The following is a 9,579-nucleotide window of genomic DNA, read 5'->3' on the forward strand; positions in this document are numbered from 1 at the left end:
TTTCACGTAGATAAAACGCGCAAAATCATGCATCAAACTGCACCATTTGCAACATCAAAATGCAAAAAGTTCTTACTGTGGGAGGGGGGACACCCCCCTCCCACACCCTCCCCTACCCCCTCGCTCGCTCCGCTCGCTCGGGTTCAGTCGCGTTCATGATATTCAGTAAAAAGAATTAATATAAGAAGTGAATCTAAAATATATACCATTTTATAGGCAAATTGTTCAATAATAATCTACATCAAAATGAACTGCCACCATAAACAAGTGGGACTGTTTCACGTCGATAAAACGCGCAAAAACATACATCAAATTGCACCATTTACAACATCCAAATGCAAAAAGTTCTTACCGTGGGAGGGGGTCACCCCCCTCCCACACCCTCCCCCCCTCGCTCGCTCCGCTCGCTCGGGCTCGGTCGCTTCGCTCCCTCGCAGACTAACCGCCCCCCCTAAGATGAAATCCTGGCTACGCCGTTGTTCTTCACCGCAGCGTAACTGTCTTAAAAAGGGAATTCCGTTCACTCCAGCTGTCAGTTTCCTCAAGTTATAAGGAACGATGATAGATTCATTAAAGATAAACCAACGTAAGGATATGTTACACACATTTTAGTGAAACAACTATATCGGTCACAGTCCCATACTTAACGTCAAAACTTTTCTTTTGCTTTAAACGTGAAATGCTGGTTTTTTTTAGATATTTAAATCTATTGCACTGTCACTGAAGATAATGTATCTAATTTAGCAGCCATTACTCCTCCATAAGCATATTTCCTATGGATTAGTAGAGACAGACGATATATATATATATATATATATATATATATATATATATATATATATATATATATCTTTTTTTTAATTCACGAATTAATTCGAAAAGAGAAATTTAGTTAAGATTTGTGTGGACCAGTTTAATTACCAATATCCCATGAGATTAAAACGTGTAAAAGTAATGGAATGGTTTCACATGTTTTCACAGATCAATATTGGTCACAATCAAGTATGATAATTGGGCGATATGAATATAGTCATATATCAAAGCTTAACCAAATCTCTAACATTTATGCACGATTCAATCTTGTTACCTAAACGTTATATTATATTCCTTGACATGAATACCGTGTGTCAGAAAGAAATCATATCCCTCGAATCAGTTTACTCTATAATAGAGTGAAAACGATCTTAATCAATTTTGTGGCCTTACAGGGTAGAGGCCTAGTTGCTAAATTATTCACAAAAATGATGATTTGGATTGTCATGTTTGCTCAAGCCGAATTCAATTTTTGAGACATTCATTTCCAGATTTCACGCATCATAACAAAAAAAAAAGAGATAACAAATGAGTTTGTAATGAAACAAAAAAAATAGACGGAATGTAGTTCAACCAAGATGAGGAATGTGAAAATAAGCAATTGTGATGAATAGTGCCAACTGCAGAGTTAAAGGAGAATGAAAACTTAATTTGCATTGAGTAAATGCACAAATATTAGGAGAATACATTACAGAAGTTTGAGGAAAATCAAACAGTCCGTTCAAAAGGTTATTTTTCCGTAAGTTTCAGTACTGCATACAGCAATTCGTGATGTCACAGTTGGACAACAATTTACCATGCTACAGAAAATAATAAGAGAATTCAACATATTCTAATTTTTCTATATAGCATAATGAAAGACCACTTGGCTTACTTCTTTCAAAATGCATGAAAAATATTATTACCCTCATAATGACATGTCAGTGATTACAAGTGGAAGGAATGTATACTTTTCAGAAAAAATTAAAATTTGTATCGAGTTTTCTTTACATTTCCTTATCCGTCGTCCAACTGTAACATCACGACTAAAAAGTTCAATTCAATTCAATTCAATTCACTTTATTGATAATCATAAAAATAGAAACATATACAGAGTAAAATGTGTCGGGGAGTTCACAAAGAAAGCCAAAGGCTTGAGACAAGTGATCCCCTTTGTAGAGTTGGATACATAAGAATATACATGCAAATGTAGATTCAGAGTTACATTCAAAGTACTGAATGACAGTTACAGATAACATAGACAAATAAAATGAAATAAAAGACATATATGGTACTACATTACACAAATAAAACAAACAGACAGAACGAGACTGACAAAGATGGACTGATACAATTCAATAGGCATTTAAAAGATTTTTTTTTTTTATATCTAGACTTAAAAGCACTTTGAGTGGATACATTCTTAAAAATTAAATCCAAATCATTCCAGAACTTAGAACCTTTATATAATTTTTTTTTTAATGCTCAAGCGACAAAATGGCAACACAATATTATCCTTATTTCGACTTTCAATGTTGTGTAATGCACGATTCAGTGTAAAACAAAACAACCATAAAAAATAGCAGGTAAAATTGCATTCGAATATTTATACATAAAAAGACTAAGTTTGAGTGAGACACTGTCAGACAGTGTGAGAGTATTCATTTTCTTTTTTTAAGTGAAGCGGCGTGGTCAAGAGGGTTGGCATTTGAACAAATTCGAATTGCTTTTTTCTTTAAAACAAATAAACGACGCAAATTAGTTAAGCTGGTTCCAGACCATACAAGACTACAGTAGTCAAAATGAGGCAAGATAAAAAAAAAAGTCTTATCTTTAATTGACAATTATTGTGAAGGGATATACAGCTGTAGTTATTGGGTGCATTTTGACGTAAAAGCATCAGATATTATTGCACAGAAAAAATATAAATGATCAATGTCGTACTTATCAAAGTAAAAGAAAGAAACAACTATAACCTCCCTGCCAAACAAGCGCGAAAATGAGCGACGGTACAAAAGGTCAAGTTCATTTTCAACACAGGGTCGAGTTGTTCGTATCTTCCCGAGGCCTAACCCCGTCGCGGGGCGCTGTAACACAGTACGTATTTGTCCGTATGGGGTCGCTGCTGCGGTTACCCGAGGCCGTGTGTTTGGGGCGATTCGTCTTATACGTGTATTCTAATGAAGGGAAGAGCTGGCCGAAGGTGGCGGAGCGGAGATTCTATCATACCCATTGATTGGCTCGCCAATCTTCGGTATCATCCTATTCTGGGAGTTAAAAAGGCCGTGATTTGCGGTCAAAATGACCACACAGGTAAGACGTCGCAAAATTTAAGCATTTTCTCGCCGTTTGTGTGGATAAATGTGACATTATGTTCACAACTGACGTTATATTATCGCATTTCCATGGTGGGTCATTAAGTGCATCATACCCTGCAGCTTAGTCCCATATATGCATAATTTGTGTGGTTATGGTATTGCGTAGAGTAATGTGACAGTGATGGGAAGCAGTCTTGAAGTTATACATGTATAAAACGAATGAACTGAAAAGAAGGCATGAATATGCCTAATACGATGCATTATGTATTATCTGCCTACCTAGATGTGCCGTATGTAGCTGCAGAGTTCTGTCTAATTTGTTCTTTCACTGTGCATGGTTCAAATGAATAAACAAAGCTCCGCTCATCGACTGCACTGCCTGGGTGGACTCTTTTTTTATTAGATAGTCTAGAAATAGAATCTAGTCTGTGCACCGTTCCAGTGACCGAAATTAAAAGTAGAACGAAAGATCATGCGGTCTGTATTTATCGTCCGGGATATGCCTATAGTAGAAAATGGGAAAGCAATGTACATGTACAATGAACAAAACACATGTGCCTGTGAAATTTAATTCAACAGTATTCTGATTTTGTTCACATTCTATAATGACCTTTGTGACAGCGTCAGAATTATAATGGTATTTTGGGTGCATATTTACAACTTGTAACTTCACATGTGCCAAAGTCCTTGGGACTGAAGAAAGTGCTTTAACTCAAGTGTTATATGACTCTTACAAGAGTCAAAGTTTCTGAACTTGTATGCTTTTCAATTTCTTTGGCCTTTTCACTCCGTAATCAAATATATTGTACATTATGTAAACATAAGTACATGTACATGTGAGTAGTATAGTAGTAACAATGATACTAATAGTGGGCAAGTCCGAGATAAGGTCCCCTCAGAAGGCAAAATTTCATCTTTGCTCAGTATTGACATGTTTGGTTTCATTTTGAAGCTTATGAGTTGAAGTTTCAAATTCCAAGAAGAAGAAGAAGAAGAAGAAGAAGAAGAAGAAGCGCAGCAGCAGTAGTAGCAGTTGGTATTTTGTACCTGTGCTACTTCCTCTCCAGGGGGTTCAAGTGTGTTAACATGTTTGTTCTTTTGAGCTTGTTTGACTTGGGGGGATTATGACAGTTATTCAAAACTATAGATTAACAGTGCAGTATTCTTTTTGACAGCTTTACTGCATAGAGTAGCAAAAAGGAAATCAACACATTTTTAATCACGAATTATACCTTCACTTCCTGTCTTCTGAAATAATAATAGTAATACACTAGTAGTACAGTGTACTAGTAGTACCAGTACGTGTAGTAGTAGTACAGTAACAATAATGATAATAATAGAAGATGTTGGAGAGAAAGAAAATAGACATTCTGTGCAGTTCTTGTTCAAAATATTTACCATATGTACCATTTTGGAAAAAAAAAAGAAAGAGATTATACCTTCGTCACTGAATGATTATTGTCTGTTACACACACACACACACACACAAAATGACAAATCTGTTCATTCTCTCAAGCTATCTATGTACATGACTAATAAGACTTCTTTAGAAATACACTGTACTAGTTCTATCTCTGTACACATGACTAATCAGACTTCTCAGAAACACTTGGTAATATACAGTCTTCCACCAACTTCCTGAGTTGGAGGAAAAATAACATGCAGGTTCACAGCCGACTGGTAGTGGTGTCACCAAGTGATTTTTACAGAAGAGACCTGTGTAACTTGATACATTTCTTGTGAATACAATATATGCTGTTACTCTAAAAGTGGATATGAGTGACTCTTTTTTTGCACTCGGCTGGGTGAGATGAGTTTTGCGCAATCAAAACATGAACTACTGAAACATAATAGCAAGCAAAAATATTTGCTTGCTTTTATTTTCGTGCTGGTTTCTGGTCGCATGGAATGCATGGAATGCATGAAAATTCCCATTTTTACAGCGTTTCATATGAAATTTTAAAATACTAGTAACAGTTTGCAGGCCAATACAAAGTAAGCTGTGATGTACTGATGAAACAAGACAGTACATTGTATTTAGATCATTCGTCTTTTCGAAAATTGGGTTTAAAAACAAGGTAGTGAAAGTAGACTAGTGTATGACATATAAACAGTAAAATAACAACATAAATGAGCTAATATGTGAGTTTGGTACTAATCTTTAGTAGATCACATTGTAATCCCTTCTTATAAGATTGATTCCTGCTGAGTTTGGTGAAAGTTTATGCAAAGTCAATTTGTGGGCCCCTCTCTAACTTGTTACTCCCCCCCCCCCCCCTTATTTGTATGCTCATACACCATTGCATGTACTTCTGTTAATAGTGTCTGGTGTCTGTACTGTGATTCATATTTTGATGAATTTTTTCTCATATAATTTTGTCCAGTGATATGTATTGTATTTTGTAGCAAAATATGAGAAATTAATTTTAATTCAATTTTGATTTTCAAATTAAAATCAAAATTTTAATTGTATGTGATAGGATGTACAGGGCGTGCAGGTCAAGCTAGAGCTGGGCCACAGGGCCACCATCAGGGCCAAGCCCATCCAGGAGGGGTTCACTCACGACTGGACCGTGTTCGTGCGTGGGCCAGAGGGGAGCAGCATAGAGCACTTTGTTGACAAGGTGGTGTTCCAGCTGCATGAAAGCTTTCCAAGGCCCAAGAGAGGTTAGAATCGACAGGAGGAAAAATTTCAGTTTGCCACCATGTTTACTGCTTGCTGTATTCATTCATAGACATCCTGAAGTCAAGAAATTGTCAACATGTTTTGATCATCACAAATTGCAAAAAAACTCAGAGACAAAACAGGAGTCACCGCTTGGGCATTATGTGTCTTTTTTACATCCCGGTAGATATTTACAGTTTATGTGAAGTGATCAGTGGTGGATCCAGAGGGGGGTGCAAGAGGCGCACGCCCCCCCCCCCTTTTATTTATCGTTAAAAACAAAAGAAATAATAAGAAAAAAATGAAATCAAACCCGGAAGTGTCACCAGAAATATTAGTTGCGCCCCCCCCCCCCCCCTCCTTTACAGAATTCCAGGATCCGCCCCTGGTGATGATTCACATTTAGATCAGGATGAAATGATGATTACAAATATTCATACATGCTTGTAGGTCTGTGCCATTTTACATACTGAAGACTGTGTAAAAAAATCTACATTCAAACTTTGTGATTCAATGTTCTAGATTCGACTCCAGCAGTTTTCTTGAATTTTCACAAAAGATTGCTGTGTAAAATGGCATTTGCCATACTTACCTGTACTGCGAAGCCTAATTCTGTGATGTTTTGATATTTGTAAGTCAGATGTGGAACATGATCAGAGAGTATATGAAAGACAAAACCCAGAAATGGCAGAATAAAGCGATGATGCAACAGTCTTGTCACGATTGTTTTACCCTTATTGTGCTTCGTTTGCCAATTGGCACATATATTGAATTGCATTCTTTGCCTTATGAAACAGATGTGTAGAAACTGATTTTCATTTGAATAGAGATTACCCACAATGTATTAAAAATCTCCCTAACCCCTATTTTGTCACTTTGGCCTTCTTTCTGGACTGAGGTGCATTGCTGCACCTGAGTAGGCTTGCTAACTTTACAACTAGGTTGATTAAAGTTTGGAGGAATTATTAAATGCTGATGAGAAAGTTTGACATGTTCACCGCCTATGTGCCTGGCATATACAGGGTAAACCTTGTCAGTATCATAGGCAATTGGTTTGAGCACACTGCCAATGGCTTTTTCAGATGGTGGGTCTGGAAGGGTTAGGGTAATCTCTAGTAATAGTTGTAGAAGACTGATAGATGTGGTAGCTTCTCGCTTTCAGTAGGATTCCCAACATTGTAAGCTTCTGAAGTTTCTGCTTCTCAGGAATTGCAAAGTTTGCGAGTGACATCACTGTGTCCATTCCAGCTTTGGAATTCATTCGTTCACTGATAGGTATCAGTGCCAAACGATTCTGATGTTTAAACTCTTGTTGATTACAAAGGTGTCTTGACCTGCCTGTACTGTCCCTACCCATCCCCACCCGCTTTTTTTCTCTCATCTTATTGTCGTCATTGGTTTGTGTGTTGTTGTTTCTTTTATACTTTCTTTTTCTGTCATTCCACCTCTAGTTGTCAAAGAGCCACCTTTTGAGATATCCGAATCGGGGTACGCCGGTTTTGAGATGGCAATAGACGTCTATTTCCAAAACAAGGAGGAGCCCAAGAAGGTTCGCTTCCAGTACGACCTGTTCCTCCACATGCCCAAGCAGCCGCCAGTCAGCCACATCCGCTACGAGAAGCTGACATTCTGGAACCCAACGGAGGACTTCCGCTGCAAGTTGCTGAAAGCTGGAGGGGTAAAATCTTTTTTGCTCTCCCCACTCCCTATCAGTTCAGTATTGATTTCCACTTAAGTAGCAATAATTTCTAATCACCCTGGATTTGGCAGTACACAGAACTAATTTCTACTTTGATCTATAAAACTGCCTTCGAAACCATATTAAGTAACACACAGAGTGCCAGTGGCAGTTCATGAAAGTTTCATGCCACAAAAAAAAAAAGGCTATCACCTCCACTTCAGAAATGTTTCTGGTTTTACAGTACATTGATGTAATAAAGTTTTTCTTTAATGTGTGTGCGCCACAGGATCTTTGCTCATTTTGAAATCAAGTCTAAACTTGTACATCTTCAAAAATCACTAGGAAGGGCTATTGTTCATGATGAACTCTAAACCTATAAGTTTACTGTACAGTGCACTCCCGTTATAACGAACACGGTTATAATGAAATTCCGGTTATAACGAAGTAAAAATTTGGGCTGCAATGTCATCCATTTTGTGTATTTCTATTGTTTATTTGTTCGGTTATAACGAAATTCCAATATAAAGAAAGGAAACTGCTGGTCCTGAGGACTTCGTTATAACGGGAGTCCACTGTATAAGCTGTTATTTTTGCAAGGGTTTAATTTTTGCAAATTTCGCAAATCTCAGTTGGATCGCAAATTTAACAACACACTAAAATGTCTCCATGCGCTAGGGTGATAGCGCATTTACGTTTTCGTCGGTCTCAGATTGCGAAAACAACATCTTGTGAAAATGTGTATGACCTCCTCATTCGCGAAAATATCTGTACGCCAAAATAACAGGGTATACAGTAGTACTCATTTTTGGCCTTGCAAAATTGTTTCAGATACAAACTGGGCTCGAAAGCATTCTCACTGTGGTTTTTTTTTTGTTTTGTAACTTCTGCAACCTTTTTTTTTCCATCACAGGTGGGCGTCATTGATCTGGAAATACCACAACGTTGAAGCTGAATGCCAGCTGTTGAATTTTTGTTGAATTTTTAGCTCAGCTGAGCCAAAGGCTCAAGTGAGCTATTGCGATCACTCTTCGTCCGGCGTCCGGCATCCGGCGTTCGTCGTGGGTAAACTTCATACATTTTCATCTTCTTGAGAACCCACTGACCGATTTTCACCAAACTTGGCAAGTAGCATAAGGGGATAGGATCTCAATTTGTTCAAATGGGCACCATGCCCCACCTGGAGCCCCCAGAGGGGTCCAAAGTTAAGGAATCTTAAAAAAATCTTCTTCTCTAGAACCAGAAGTGATAGAGCTGAGTTAATACTATGAGTTGGTACATTGATGACTGTAGTTTTAAGTTTGTTCGTGGTGGAATCAGGGGTGCCCCCCTTGGGACACAAGGGAAGGGGGATGGGGAGGGGTCATAATAAGGCCCAAATTGTACATTTTCATCTTTTTCTTGAAAATGCCACGATGAATTTTCTCCAAACTTGACAGGTAGCATCCCTAGGGGGATAAAAAATCAATCCCATCATATGGGCACCTTGCTCCACCTGGGGGGGGGGGCCTGGATTGTGACCAAATTGTAAATTTTCATCTTTTTCTTGAAAATCCCACAATGAATTTTCACAAAACTTGGCAGGTAGCATCCCTAGGGGGATAGAATCTCAATCCCATCATATGGGCACCATGCTCCACCTGGGTGCCCCAGGGGGCCTAGATTGGGGCCAAATTGTAAATGAACGGCATAAAATTTCATCTTTTTGTTGAAAATCTCATGATGAATTTTCACCAAACTTGGCAAGTAGCATCCCTAGGGGGATAGAATCTCAATTCCATCAAATGGGCACCATGCCCCATCTGGGGGTCCCCCAGGGGGCCCAAACCACCCCCAGTAAGAAATCTTTAAAGATTTTCTCTAGAACCAGAAGTGATTGAGCCGCGTTAATACAATAAATCAGTATAGATTATTGATGACTGATGTTTCAAGTTTGTTCATAGCAGAATCAGGGGTGCCCCCCCCCCCCCCCCCCCCCCCCCCCCCCCCCCGGAACCCAATGGGATGGGTCCAAATGGGGACTTAAATTACACACGAGGCCCCTAGGGAACCCAGTATCCCTAAATACATGTACACTGTATTTACTATTCTTCCTCTCTAGAACCACATAACTAGGCCGAGGGGGG

General features: G+C 38.5%; 1 protein-coding gene across 1 annotated transcript; it reads left to right on the forward strand.

Moving 5' to 3' along the window:
* The first annotated feature begins 2,981 nt into the window (after positions 1 to 2,981).
* LOC139721245 (protein AF-9-like) lies at positions 2,982 to 8,402 on the forward strand. The gene is made up of 4 exons (XM_071632567.1): positions 2,982 to 3,105; positions 5,591 to 5,777; positions 7,227 to 7,453; positions 8,367 to 8,402. Exons 1-4 carry the CDS (start codon positions 3,094 to 3,096, stop codon positions 8,400 to 8,402), a joined length of 462 nt encoding a protein of 153 aa, XP_071488668.1. The 5' UTR covers positions 2,982 to 3,093.
* The last annotated feature ends 1,177 nt before the right edge of the window (positions 8,403 to 9,579 follow it).

The sequence above is a fragment of the Diadema antillarum genome, unplaced genomic scaffold (assembly GCF_040938485.1).
Source record: "Diadema antillarum isolate AM-2024a unplaced genomic scaffold, OU_Dant_1.0 scf00000140, whole genome shotgun sequence".
Taxonomy (NCBI): Eukaryota; Metazoa; Echinodermata; class Echinoidea; order Diadematoida; family Diadematidae; genus Diadema; species Diadema antillarum.